This window comes from Nicotiana sylvestris, chromosome 1, assembly GCF_000393655.2.
Source record: "Nicotiana sylvestris chromosome 1, ASM39365v2, whole genome shotgun sequence".
Lineage (NCBI taxonomy): Eukaryota > Viridiplantae > Streptophyta > Magnoliopsida > Solanales > Solanaceae > Nicotiana > Nicotiana sylvestris.
The window spans coordinates 115101272-115116873 of NC_091057.1; the positions used below are offsets into that span (position 1 = coordinate 115101272).

General features: G+C 37.4%; 1 protein-coding gene across 1 annotated transcript; it reads left to right on the plus strand.

The window, feature by feature from the left end:
• Positions 1-2296: 2296 nt before the first annotated feature.
• On the plus strand, positions 2297-8985 carry LOC104232350 (tubby-like F-box protein 8). Its single transcript, XM_009785532.2, has 6 exons — positions 2297-2604; positions 3012-3055; positions 3823-4291; positions 4485-4572; positions 4998-5130; positions 8073-8985. The coding sequence occupies exons 3-6, from the start codon at positions 3944-3946 to the stop codon at positions 8785-8787; spliced, it is 1284 nt and encodes a 427-aa protein (XP_009783834.1). The 5' UTR covers positions 2297-2604; positions 3012-3055; positions 3823-3943; the 3' UTR covers positions 8788-8985.
• The last annotated feature ends 6617 nt before the right edge of the window (positions 8986-15602 follow it).

Here is a 15602-nt window from a genome sequence, read left to right on the forward strand (position 1 = left end):
TTTATTATAATTTAAACTCATATTTTTTAATAACTTAATTGTACAAATTATATATATATATATATATATATATATATATATATATTATGTGTTTTTATTATAATTTAAATTATTATTTTTTAATAACTTAATAGTACAAATTATATATATATATATATATATATATATATATATATAATTATGTGTTTTTATTTATAATTTAAATTCATATTTTATAATAACTTAATTGTACAAATTATATATATAATGTATTTTTATTATAATTTAAATTCATATTTTTTAATAACTTACTTGTACAAATTATATATATATATATATATATATAATTTGTACAAAATAATGTGTTTTTATTATAATTTAAATTCATATTTTTTAATAACTTAATTGTACAAATTACTAATTATGTGTGTTGATACAATTATTAACTTAATTGTATAAAGTTTGCATTTTCAACTACAAGTATAAGATACTTAAACAAAAGGAATTCTAAGCTAAAATACTGCACATTACTACGCTACAAGGCTCTAAATTTTACTACGCTATAAGGGTCTACGTTTTACTACGCTAAAAAGGTCTAGATTTTACTACGCTAAAAATAATCTAAACTAAGCATAAACAACAAATAAATTTAATTGCAAATAAAATACAAAACGGAATGAAAAAACATATATATAAATCAGGATATTAACAGACAAATTTATTTTACTAATTTATATTTTATTAGAAAATACTAATATTAAATTCGGATAAATTTAACATGCTAGTTTCGAAAAAAAACACAAACCGAAATAGAACACATACAAATCAAATAATATACATTATTATAAATGTTTCAACTTAAAATAAATCGAAATACCTCGATTTAGAATTTTGGTAAAGCAAAAAGATTGAAATTTTGACTGAGGAATTGTGAATCAACAATAGCACAAAACTCTACTCGAATGTGGGACCCTTTTTCTTCGAGTTTTATGTGTCGGGGGACCCAAATTTTTTTTTTTTAAAGAAACGGGCAGAATCGGTGGGGGACCAAGAAGAGGGGAAGAGATTTAAAATAATGGTGGATGAATGAATTGGAGAAGAAGATGGAGGGGTATAAAATATCTATGTATGGCGCCACTATACCTGACGCTATACATTAATGTTGTATATATAGCGCCAGGTATTGTGACGCTATACCTGACCATGTCAGCTTTTACAGTATAGCGCCACAATACCTGGCGCTATACCTTAACGGTTCCGTTACTGTTAGTATATAGCGCCAGGTATTATGACGCTATATTAAAAGGTCATTTTTTTACCACCTATTTGTTCAGTTTGAATAAAAAAAAACCACATTTTGATTCTGGACTCATTATTTAATGCTATGCTTGTTGTTAGCACATAGCACGAATAACGCGTCAGTAAATTTATCCATGCTACTATAAATGGAATGGTAATAAAGGATTTGGTGACAATTTTAGAAATTACACTAGTATAAAAAGAAAACATTTAAACTACATCCAAAAGAAAAATTAAACAACTTCTACGAAACAATAACAACAAATTCAGCATAATCTTACAAGTAGAGGTTGGAAAACATATTATTTAAGTATTTTTACCCTTACATTATAAAGATGGAAACACTATTTCCAATAAACTATATGCTCATGTAAAACAAATAACTTCTTACAAAAGGATAAAAAACGTGTATGCTTGTTCACAAAAACATATGTTGCTTAAATGAAAATGAATTAATAAACCGTTGTAAAAGAAAAGCCCCCCCCCCCCACCCCCCTAAAATTTAAACTTGGGTTCTTTTACTAAAGGATTTAGATCCGTTGGAAAATTAATTCAAAGTTGTAGTACGAAACCTTAATTATTTAGGATTTGATTCATAATTCATATCTAAATATGATTTGCAGTTAGAATAAATATAGGAATAGACTTTTCTGGTTCTAGTTGAAATATGTTTCATACTATTATAAATAATTATAAATAGGGATATTGATAACTTATTTTATGTGTGGATAAAATAAAAAATTATAGAGAGTTTTCAAAGAGTTATAATAAAATATTTTTCTTCGTCGTCCGGTTAAAAGGGCAGGACAGAATTATATGGAACTGCAACGCAGAAAAATAACAAATATTCCATAAAATAATTAAAATGCGCGCAAATTAATTAAAAATTATCGAAAGAAAAAGTTAAAAAAAAAAAACCATGTTCCGATTGTCTCGTATGGTGGTAGCTTCGTAGAGAACTGTTGGATACTGCTCCCGTAGTGGCCAATATAGTATTAGTGTGTGACCCCATTAAACAGTTCTACTCCTTAGTGCTAATATAATAAAGTATGCACTTCCCTTTTTTGTTTTATTTTTCCCTGTTTTCCTTTTCTTCTCTTACCTCTTCTTCTTCGTCAGTTTCTCTCTCTTTTTCTGGTTTGTTTAACTAGATTTAATGTTGGGTTTTGAGTCCGCAGTGACAAAAGAAACAGACTTGCAGTAAATACAGAGAAGCTGTTATATCTAAAAATGTTTCTTCGCTCTGACCCACTTTTCCTGAAAAATTCTTGGGTCCGTGCTGACTTTTGATGCTATATTTTTGTTGTTGTTCTTCTTATTTTTAAGGTACAGATCTCTGATCTTTTTGTTTGTTCATCTTCAGATCTTATGTTGTTTGGTGTCTGTATGTTTGTTTCCTTTTTTATCTGTTGATTTATGTCCTATGTATGGTACTGTTCTCAAAATGTGGAAATATTCTTGAGTTCTCTAGTTTTTGGGCTATTACTTTTTTAGCTAAATTTGAGGAAAAGTTACCCCTTTGGTAAAAATCTTGTCTTTTATGCTTATCATCTACAGATTGAAGTCTTATTCTTTCTTTCTGTTTTTTCTTTTTCTTCATTTGGGTGGAGAGGGATGGTTTCTTCTTTGATTTCATTGATACTAACTGGTACAACGTTTGTGTCTTTTGGGAATTTGGAGCTTCAATTTTCATTTTACAGAAAACTTTTTTTTTTCTTGTGTTGGTTTTGCAGGATTGGAAGTTATGGAGCTTTGATTATCCTCCAGTACTTTGCAGGTTTGTCACCATCTGTATTCTTCCTATACGTGGCTTGATAGATTGGTATCAACCTGTATTTGTCGTTTAAGTTGTAGGTTTTGATGAGAGTGAAGTATCTATGGTTTGTACTTAGAGAAATATACCGGAAAAGCCCTAATCTTTTTGGTCATAAGTAGGTGAAGAATGAAAATGGTACTTGAAAAACTATGCTCATTTTATATAGGTTTTGGTTGTTTGTAAGCTGCTTATGTAATTTACATTATGTTTAGTATAAAGCTTGAGGAACAATATGAGATTCTCAGCAGAAACAAATCTGATAACCTTCTAACTTAAATGTAGACATTGAGTGATTGTCCAACGAGTTAAACTTTCCTTTCTTGAACTGGAGTCTAGTTTTGAACTGCTTGGTACCGATTTTCCAGTGTTAACAGTAGCGAGTTTATCTTGAGTAGCTTTCTTCGCTATTAAATGATGGATTTACTGAAAGATTGATGACATTTGAAAGACATTATTTTTCATACTTGTTGTCTCGCAACTAAGCTAGGACAACTGGCATGAGGCATCACCTTAAGATTCTAAAGAAGTTGTATTTGATAAAAGTCATGTGATTTACTTTACCTAGGCGCTCATCTGAAGATGTCTCTTTATACTCTTTTATTTTCTTTTTTTCTTTTTCCTTTTCTTACCTTTTTCTTTAAATGCCTTTCTTGCTTTTTTCTCTTCACTTTTCTTCAGAAAGTTATTCCTGTTACTGAAACACAATTTGTTTTTTCGTTCTTTTGCAGCTGTATCAATTTGTGAAGCTCTTTAGATTACTGGGAAAAGCTTACCTGATAAGAAAGAGTAGATAGGCCAGTAACATTTATTTGTGGTGTTTGGACTTCGACCTAGCAGTTTTGAGTTCAGATGTCATTCCGCAGTATAGTGCGGGATGTGAGAGATAGCATTGGTAGCTTATCAAGGCGAAGCTTTGATTTAAGGCTGTCTGGTCATCACAGGGATAAATCACATGGTTCGTTTTATGACTTGAGCGACCAGCCTCCTGTTATCCAGGACAGTTGTTGGGCCAATCTTCCTCCGGAGTTACTTTTTGATGTAATTAGAAGGTTAGAGGAGAGTGAAAGCACATGGCCTGGTCGTAAGCATGTCGTAGCATGTGCTGCAGTTTGTAGGTCATGGCGGAGTATGTGCAAGGACATTGTTAGAAATCCTGAATTTTGTGGAAAGCTAACTTTTCCTGTTTCCCTAAAGCAGGTACTTTAACTTAGAGGAATATTTTGAGTACAGAAATATGCCTTTGTGGTTGCTGTGTGGTCTGTGGGTGCAACCCTTCTATTAACTGTTATAGAATTAGATAGTTGTAATGGAACTAACGTACTAGAGAATTAAGTCTATTGACTCATCTTTTGGAGTAGAATTGACAGGTCCTTTTACTTTCTCTTTTCAGCCTGGGCCTCGTGATGGAACTATTCAATGCTTCATCAAGCGGGATAAATCTAATTTGACTTACCATCTTTTCTTGTGTCTTAGTCCTGGTAAGTATTGTTGGCTGATATTTGCTTGATGCTTAGATGATTTTTGCATCTATTCCTCATCTTTTTCTTTGAGAAAATTCGTTGATATTATCCTTGCATCTGAGTCACAGAAGGTACTTGCAAAATTCAGAACCTTAGGTGAACATTATCTTTGCTGTCTTTCCAATCTCCTGTCATATAAAACCACCGTTCCGTTCCTCTCCCCTTCCCCTTCCCCTCAAACTCAAAGGCGAAAAGCTGTTATCAAGTCTTTTCTGTATGCAAATTGAGTTAATGATATCATTGATACTTATATTTCCAGTTGTAATTTTTGTCTAGACATGTTTGGTTGAGATGCGTTAGTTACTCTTGCTTCGCTGCCTTCATAATTTATGTGCGAATAACAATTGTTCAGAGGTTAATGGGTAATTCAACTTTCTTTGTAGCATTGTTAGTTGAAAATGGGAAGTTCCTTCTCTCTGCAAAAAGAACCAGACGGACAACTTGCACGGAGTATGTTATCTCAATGGATGCAGAAAACATCTCTAGATCAAGCAATACATATATTGGAAAACTAAGGTAAATATGGAGGCTATTCATTTTGCTTTCCAATATCTTTCTTTTCTTCACCTGGTATTTCTGAGACGTTTCAGGGAAACTGAATTTAATGAAGAATAGCATGCGTTTGATATATTCCTTTCCCCTTCCCATTCCGCAGAGATGGTTTCTCCCTTGTTACCTAATATCAGTACTAAGGCATGAGCAATCCCGGAAGCTTGAGACTAGTCAGTTATTAACCATGGTTTTCAATGAAAAATAAGTAGAAATAGTCTATCATGCATGGATAGATTCATCAGGAAAATAAAAGTTCGAGTCAACAATAGTTGTCGTAGATGAAAGCTGAACTGAAGTTCTGTGGCATCATCCCATTATATTGTCTAGGCTATCAAAACCCAATTCAGGGACTTCCCCACCAACTCATTACTAGGAAAAAGTGATATTTTTATTTTTGAGAATGACTTTGATGCTTATGTTTACAAGGCAGAAATGTACTGATTGTTAAAGTACCTTTGGGTAAAAGACAAGTGAAAAAGAAAGGGGGAAAAGAAGAGAGAGCAGCGAGGAACATAAAGAAATAAGGCACCAAGGAGCTTCTTGAGGATGTCTAGAATGGATGAGTTACTTAAAATTTAGTAATCACTTTTGGTCTAGGATACCACTTTTGGTACCACTTTTGGTCTAGGATACGAGTATACTTGGAAAAAATTCAATAACTGGTGGCCACCTTGGCGCGACCCTTACTACCCACTGGAGCAGCTGATACCCTATTTAGAACAGACTTTCCAGCCAGCCGATGTTATATATAGGTCGAAAGAAGAGGAAGCACTGGCAGCAATGAAGAATTTATTTCCAGAAGATGATGACATGGATTGTTGTGTAACATAAAGAAGAGACAAGTGATACCTTTGTGTAACAAAGCTGATACCTTTGGGTAAAAGACAAGTGAAAAAGAAAGGGGGAAAAGAAGAGAGAGCAGCGAGGAACATAAAGAAATAAGGCACCAAGGAGCTTCTTGAGGATGTCTAGAATGGATGAGTTACTTAAAATTTAGTAATCACTTTTGGTCTAGGATACCACTTTTGGTACCACTTTTGGTCTAGGATACGAGTATACTTGGAAAAAATTCAATAACTGGTGGCCACCTTGGCGCGACCCTTACTACCCACTGGAGCAGCTGATACCCTATTTAGAACAGACTTTCCAGCCAGCCGATGTTATATATAGGTCGAAAGAAGAGGAAGCACTGGCAGCAATGAAGAATTTATTTCCAGAAGATGATGACATGGATTGTTGTGTAACATAAAGAAGAGACAAGTGATACCTTTGTGTAACAAAGCTGATACCTTTGGGTAAAAGACAAGTGAAAAAGAAAGGGGGAAAAGAAGAGAGAGCAGCGAGGAACATAAAGAAATAAGGCACCAAGGAGCTTCTTGAGGATGTCTAGAATGGATGAGTTACTTAAAATTTAGTACATTTGATATATACTGGCTTGTTGATATTGCCGAGAGTACTTGTGTATCCTTCTAGAGAAGTTCTCTGACAAAAGGTATGTCGGTTCCCTATATTATGGCGATTAGGGACATGTATGATGGGGCTAAGACTCGGGTTAGGACAGTAGGAGGCGACTCTGAGCATTTTCCGGTTGAAATGGGGTTACACCAAGGCTCTGCGCTCAGTCCGTTCTTATTCGCCCTAGTGATGGATGCATAAACAAACCATATTCAAGGGGAGGTGCCATGGTGCATGCTATTTGTCGATGACATAGTTCTGATTGATGAGTCACGAGCCGGTGTTAACGAGAGACTAAAAGTTTGGAGACAGACTCTCAAGTCTAAAGGTTTCAAGCTGAGCATAACGAAGACAGAATACGTGGAGTGTAAGTTCAGCATTGAGCAGGGGGAAGTGGGCCCGGATGTGAGGCTTGAATCACAGGTTTTCTCAAGTAGAGGCAGCTTCAAGTACCTTGGGTCGGTTATCCACGGGGGAGGGGAGATCGATGGGGATGTCGCACATCGTATTGGGGTAGGATGGATGAAGTGGAGGTTAGCATCCGGAGTTTTGTGTGACAAGAGAGTGCCAACGATACTCAAAAGGTAAGTTCTATAAAGCGGTGGTTAGACCGGCCATGATGAATGGGGTTGAGTGTTGGCCTGTTAAGAACTCACATATCCAAAAGATGAAAGTAGTAAAAATGAGGATGTTAAGGAGGTGTGAGCGACTGGTTGTGGAGGGCACGAGAAGAGGTAGATGACGGCCTAAGAAGTATTGGGGAGAAGTGATTAGGCAGGATATGACGAGGCTTCAGATTTCCGAGGACATGACACTTGATAGGAAGTTGTGGAGGTCGAGTATTACGGTTGTAGGCTAGGAGGTAGTTGAGTCTTGCGTTATCTTGTACTGTTGTGAGTCTAGTCTGGTAGTATTTTTGTCTGAAATAGCTAGGAGCATTGTCGTGTCTTACTATTTTCTCTTTTCGGTGCAGGACCTATTTACTAGCCATCATTTTTGTTTTGCATTTTTTCCTTCTGCATTTTATGTTCCTATTTTTCCAATGATCTCTGTGGTGAAACTAATATTCTCTCCTTTTTGTTTTTCTTATTATCTTGAGCCGAGGGTCTTCCGGAAACAGCGTCTCTACTCCTTCGGGGTAGGGGTAAGGTCTGCGTACATACTACCCTCCCCAGATCCCACTTTGTGGGATTTTACTGGGCGGTTGTTGTTATTGTTGTTGTACTTGTGTATCCTTCTGCCATTGATTGATAACATATCTCTCTTTGCTTAACTAGTCTAAAGGATGGATCTAGCGCAATTCATAATGCAGCTTCATTGTGCTTATGTTTATAATTACATATATATACTCGAGAAATTGATATTCATCTTTTAATGAAGTTGTCTAGTTTCCTTTCATTATGTGAAAAAGTGACATGCTACTGATGATAAAATATCACTGTCTATCGCAGATCAAATTTTCTAGGTACAAAATTCATTATATACGACACACAGCCTCCTTACACCTGTGCACATGTCCCCGCTCCAGGGCGTACAAGCCGTAGATTCAACTCCAAGAAAGTCTCTCCTAAAGTGCCAACCGGAAGCTATATCATATCCCAGATCACATACGAGCTGAATGTGCTTGGAACACGGGGTCCGCGTAGAATGCACTGTGTCATGCACTCAATTCCCGCCTCAGCACTTGATGCTGGTGGCTCTGTGCCTGGCCAGCCAGAGCTTCTCTCAAGGCCCCTCGAGGATTCATTTCGCAGTATTTCTTTCTCAAAGTCACTTGATCATTCCACCGAGTTCAGTAGCTCGCGATTTTCTGACATTGCTGGAGGATCAACTAATGAAGAAGATGATGGCAAGGGGAAACCACTGGTCCTAAAGAACAAGGCGCCACGATGGCATGAACAACTGCAGTGCTGGTGCCTAAATTTTCGAGGGCGGGTGACAGTTGCATCTGTCAAGAATTTTCAGTTGATTGCTGCAACTCAACAGCCAGCTGGTGGACCGACAACCTCTCAGCCGACAAGCCAATCAGATCATGACAAAATCATCTTGCAATTCGGGAAAGTAGGCAAAGATATGTTTACCATGGACTACCGGTATCCCCTCTCTGCATTTCAGGCTTTTGCTATCTGCTTGAGCAGCTTTGACACAAAATTGGCTTGTGAATAGGGCAAACCATTATTACATTAGGGTGCTAGAAATTATTAACTGTAATGCTTCTATTCTGGATTTATTCCACTTCTTTTCACCATTAGAAATGAAGTTTGTCCCTAAATTTCGTCATGTTGTAAAACCTGATGATATTCATGGTTCTGTTCCTGTGGGAAGGGTGCCAGCTTTGTATAACAAATCGTATTATTCTTGCCATTTAAAGACTCTGTATGCCATGGCATGACCATCACTGCATTAATTCAAGTTCATACTAGTTATGCATATGGATTATAATTGGAGCGGGGGGGGGGGGGAGGGGAGGTATGTAGGTAGTAATAGCAGATTCAGAATTTCAAGAGGATGGGTGCACTATTGTGAGAGGATGGGTGCACTATTGTGAAGAGGTGGATCTAGAGTTTTACTTTTTACTGTTTAACTTTAGTCTCTCACCGTAAACCTATTACACTTTGAAATTATAGGTTCAAAATCATATTCTTTTTAATTTTTTAGTGATTTTCATGTATATCTATACTCTGTGTTGAAAACAAAACCGTCCGAAGTAAAATTTGAACCGTCAATTTTACTCGTTCGTTTATTACACATGATTTAGGGAGAGAAGGAGATGTATCCCAAGACTTAGATACGCCTCTGAGTAATAGTATTAACGATGTTACGTTTACATTAAATATTACTATGCAGGAATTACTTATTTTAAGGATATTCTTTATCTTTAAATATTTTCATCTTTATATTGCTAATACATGTATTCTGCATCTTATTAATGCTTAGAATTTTGCATAACTTAATGTACGCGTTATTTAATTTTGTCAAATTTTTCACTGGTTAAGCGGATCTATCTTGTGTTATACGACTAACCAAACGTTGTATTAGTTATTTGTGTGGATTAGTTTTTCTAATTCCTCTTTTCAAACATTTATTATTTTATGTTATGCTGAGATCATTTTTCCTAATCCCAAACGACCCCAATAGAATCTCCGTTACCACCCGTGACTCGTGAGGTGGAAACAGTTCAAGAGCTACTGTGCAAGTTTTAAAAATTTAATTTTCATTTGACATAACTGAATTTGAATTCATTTATGATTTAACATAAATTATCCAAACGGATATCTGAGTCTTCCGTAGCAAACTGATCTTTCATCAACTACTTTGACTCGTCCACGATCAGTATTTTACTTCAAGTCAAATTAAGGTGGAAGTAATTTAGAAGTTGTGCGTATAAAATCCAAAGCAAATGACTTAACTACTCTAATAAACTTATTGCAACACTCTAATGAATTGTTCATTATTTAACTGTCTTAATCTAGTCATGACAGAGACACCTTGCATATAACGTGTGGGTATTATTATTATTATTATTATAGAATTGGTGGTTAGCTTGTAAAAGTTATCAAATATAAACAAAACTTTTAGCTTGTTTAGGATGCCAAGACTGAAGTCATGTCCTATTGACTCATTCATCGGCAAGACAGCTATTTTTGGCCCAAGGTATATCCTTTTCGAAGTTAAACTTTTAAAATGGAGTTTTCTTTGATAGGGAGCACTAAAATTTTCATAATAAACTTTTATAATATATATAAATCTAAATTAGTTGGACCAACGAATTCCGAACAAAAGATAATTTAGCCAAAAAGATAAAACATTCGTCATACTAGTTTGAAGATGGAGACGCTTCACCAACTAAGCAGGCCTCTCTACATCACTTGCTCTTTCTTAAGTTAAGTTTTTTTTGTTTTTCACTCGGTGTCCGTTATCCACATTGGGGCACGACTAAATCCAAATTCGCATCGGGAAATCCCACATTGGGGATAAAGTGCTCCCTAATAAAGGCGATTCCATATCCAGGGGCTCGAACTCAAGATCTCTGGTTAAGGATAAAGGAGTACTTACCACTCCACCACAACCCTTGATGGTAGCTTTTCTTTTTCCTTTCCTCTTTTAAACCATGCTCATAAGAAAAACTTCATAGAAAATAAAAATGGTCATAAATGAATATACAGATAAATAATTATAGGTGGATGCGAGAGTTGTAATGGCAGAAACACCAAATAGTATTATTGCATCCAAATAATATAGTAGGAATTAATGCACACACATCAAGTATTTACTAGCATGTCGCACTCCCAACTAGTTAAGTGTGTTGTCTCTAGCACTTTAAGAACTCAAAAATGATTGAACTCTCTAAATAATATTGGGTGTCATATGAAACTGAAAATTAATATTTTGAAGAAATTTCAAATGTATGTATATATTTTATAGGGTAAAATATGTTCATATTTAATGATCGCATGAGAAAGAGATATGTGGAGTCGAAGGTAGAAGACAGCCGGGTTCGAAGGCAACGATCTCGTTTGTTACCCGAGAGAATGATATTCATAGAAGCGAAATAAATGCCTGCCACTCGGTAGCATTCAATGAAGAATATTTTATAGCATTAGATGCACGGACTGTTACAGAGAATATGACATTCAGTGTCTACCGTTACACATTCTTCAATGGCACTCATGATTGTCATTTAAAATGGGTTTGATCCTAGGACCTTGTTCCCTATGCGTAGCTATAAATAGTGAGTTTTACCATCATTGAAAGGACACAGATTTTCTGACAAGCATATACTATACTTTGTTCAAAGTTCAATAACAATTTACTTTCGTGCTTATTTACATTGCTCCTACTACCTCCAGAAGCTTTATTCCCGGGCTCAAGATCTCTATTGTCTTATCTCTATTTTAACGCTAAGTCTTACATTTTTGTATAATTCATTTTTTATTTTAGGATCAAATCGATTCACTTGTCTATAAACCACATATATATTCAACTGTACCATTTTAGGGGTCAACAGTTTCATTTTCACCATGGGGCTGAGACATTTGTGTAATTGAATTAATCCCTGCATCTACTACTAACTTGTTTAATTCTCTGATCTTAGCAAAAAAATAAAAAAATAGCAGATAACAGTGTCAACATTGCACACAACGTTGGGGCTAAAGGAAATCAGGCTCAGCACGAAGATTCCATCAGCGATACCAATAACTAGGGGGATGAGGCCACACCGGTTCATGGCGGTTAGTATCCACGACATGTTCGAGAGGCAACTCCTAATGATGCTGAAGACGAGCACGTCGTTGAAACAGTAAGGATTTTGAGGGAGCAACAAAAGGCCATTATGGGCCATCTCTCGTGACATGATCAGGTTAAGGCAAAATTAAGGCAGGCATTGTCGGGTGCTTCTAACAACGCAAATGGATGAGGTCAAGTTCATCCCGATGCTCCCGCAAATCAAACAATTCAGAGGGTCGATAACAACACCCTGGGGGGCAAAGTCATCTTTGACAGGGCCGGGGGGAATGGTAGCGCATTTGGCAACAACAATGAGAATGATCCTTTTAAAACCGAGCTCATGCGGTTTATAAGGAAAATAAACACCCAAATGGATCAAATTCCGGGCGTAACACTAGTATTGAAAGGACCAGATTCAAAGAAGTACACCCAACTATCGTTCAAGCTGAGCGCGATACTAGAGTTGATCCCAAAGCGGTTCAAAATGCCAGACGTGCCGAAGTACGATGGGACTTCATATCATCAAGAGCATATCATCACTTATACAACGACGGTGAAGGAAAACAATTTGGCTCCGCATGAGATTGAGTCAGTCTTATTGAAGAAATTCGAGGAGACCCTCATGAAGGGGTCTTGACATGTTATTCACTCTTGCCCGAGAATTCCATAGATTCCTTCGAGATGCTTCCACATTCTTTCATCAAGGCCCATATCGGGGACATAAAGGTACAGGCTCAAAAGGCCAACGTATTCAGTATTGCACAAGGAGAGTTCGAATTATTGCTGGAGTTCGTGACCCGATTCCAGAAAGAAAAGATTCTGCTCCTGGAAGTACTAGACGAATGGGAAGCAGAAGCATTTACTAAAGGGCTAAATTCGAGAAGTTCCGATGCTTCCCAAAATTTGAAAGAAAGTCTGTTCGAGTTCCAGGCAACATCATGGGTAGATATTCACAACCGGTACACGTCAAAGATAAGAATAGAAGATGATCAGCTCGACTTTTCGGCATCAACCAAAGGGGGGGGGGACCGGGAAAAGAATAAGGAGAAATTGAAGGATGATTTCGACACAGATCAACGGTCTTCAAGGGGTTTGTTTTTGCCCTATGAACAGGCCGAATGACGCGGCAGAGGTTTCCGGTCGGCAGATAGATTCGCAATAGAAAGAAGAACTGATAGCGACTAGAATAATAGGTCATTAGAGGACAATGAGACATCCGTTTCTCGAGACTCTTCCTACCCCAAGCTTTCTAAATATAACTTTAATGTCAGCGTAGTGGAGCTGGTGTCGGCTATAATGAACATTAAAGAAGCACGATTCTCAAAGCCAATGAGATACTAGCCTAGTTAAAGGGATCCTAATTTGTGGTGCGAATATCATGGGACCAATGGTCACCGGACAGGGGACTGTCAACATCTGCGCGAGGAGGTGGCGACATTACTAAAAGTGGTCATCTCAGAAAATTCTTAAGCAACCGGGCTAAAAACAACTACGGTCGCAATCGTGACAATGTAGAGCCTTCAAAAGTAGGAGACGATCCCCCACACTTGACGATCAACATGATTTTTTTGGTGCGGGGGAGGACGAGATTAATGGTGTGACATTTTCGGCGGCAAAAAGACGAAGGTATCAGTGACTCACTACAAGAGACTCCGGGAAGTCGTTGAGGACGACATTACTTTCATGGAGGAAGACACAGATGGACTGCTGCTTCCGCACAGCGATGCATTCGTAATCTCTTTAAATGTCTTAGATTTTAAAATTAAACGTGTTTTAGTGAACTCAGGAAGTTCGGCCAACATCATCCGTTTGAGAGTGTTGGAGCAAGCCAACCTCACCGGAAGTATCATTTCGGCAACAAAGCTTCTCGTTGGGTTCAACCTAGCGAGCGTGACAACCCGAGGAGAGATCCTGCTGCTCACAAATGCTGATGGGGTGATGAAGACGACCTTTTTTGAGGTGGTGTAAAGCAATATGGGCTACAATATTATCCTGGGGAGGCCATGGTTGCACGAGATGAAGGTTGTGCCATTAACATATCATCAGTTGCTGAAATTCTCAACTCCGAAGGGAATTAAACAAATAAGAGGCAACCAACCTGCAGCAAGGGAGATGAATGCAATCTTAGTTTCCAACAGCAAAGGGAAAGAGCATGCGACATAGCAATTACAGGAGTCGGCGCCCGCTCCCGAGCCGAGCGAAGTCAACCAGGGGAGGAGTTGTCAGAATCCTATCAGGTACCAAGATACTTTCAGGTACCAGAAGAAACGAAACCAACAAAATCCATAACAGAAGACCTTGAACAAGTCGCATTGTTCGAAAAATTCTTGGAAAGGAAATTCCACTTGGGGACAAGGCTACACACCGAGCTCAAGTCTAAATTTATCGAATTTCTTAAATTTAATATCGATTGGTTTGTGTGGTCGCATGCGGATATGATAGGTATCCCGCTAGAAATGGTCGTGCACAAACTAAGCCTAGATCCCAACATCCCTTCGGTAAGACAGAAACAAATGTCCTATTGCCGAGGTCAGAAACAAATTTGTCAAAGAAGAGGTAACTCACATGCTTGATATCGGTTCAATTCGAGAGGTAAAGTATCCTGATTGGCTAGCTAACATAGTAGCAATTCCAAAGAAGAAAAATATGTTTCGCATGTGCGTAGACTATAAGGATTTGAATAAGGCATGCCCAAATGACTCGTCTCCATCGCCAAACATTGATCAAATGATTGATGCAATGAACGAGCATGAGTTAATGAGTTTTCTTGATGCTTATTCCGGGTACAACCAAATTAACATGAACCCGGAGGATCAGGAAAAACTTCATTCATCACGAACTTCTACACATATTGTTACAATGTGATGCCTTTCGGGCTAAAAAATGCTGGAGCCAGTTACCAGCGGCTCGTGAATAAAACGTGTCACACCTCCTTTTTCCGCGCCCGGGGGGGCGGGGGAGTTTTTTCCAATTAAAGGACAATCGAAACGGGATTGGTTTATTTATTTCAGAGTCGCCACTTGGGAGATTTAGGGTGTCCCAAGTCACCAATTTTAATCCCGAATCGAGGAAAAGAATGACTCTATATTACAGTCTGCGTACCAGAAATCTAGATAAGGAATTCTGTTAACCCGGGAGAAGGTGTTAGGCATTCCCGAGTTCCGTGGTTCTAGCACGGTCGCTCAACTGTTATATTCGGCTTATTTATCTGATTTTTAATACAATTATGAACCATGTGCAAATTTTATCTTTTAACCGCTTTATTAATTATTATTATTAAGAAATGTGAACATCGCTTAAAACATATCTTTGGACTGTGTCACATGAAATGCACCCACAATCCGAAACATATTTTATTTGATGTTTTAGAATTTGGATTTGGGTCGCATGAAATGCACACCCGAGTTTTAAAAAAATTAAATTATTAAAGACGCGCCTAAAGCAACTAGCGCATTATTATTTTGCGGAGGCCGTGAAATTCGCTAAACAACCCTCCTGAATTCTAAGTAATTTTAAACAAGTATTTACTGAGGGCCCCACAATTTGTGTTTTTATTTGGCGAGGCTCATCTCATTCTTATTTTTTTTAAAAAGAGTTTGCAACGTCATGAAAATGCATCTCGGGCCACGCCACAATCAATGTACCCGTGATTAGAGACACATTTCGATTTCATTGAGGTTTGGATTTGGGTCACATAAATGTGCACCCGAGTTTAGGGAGATGACATTATTAAAGGCGCGTCTAAAGCAACTAGC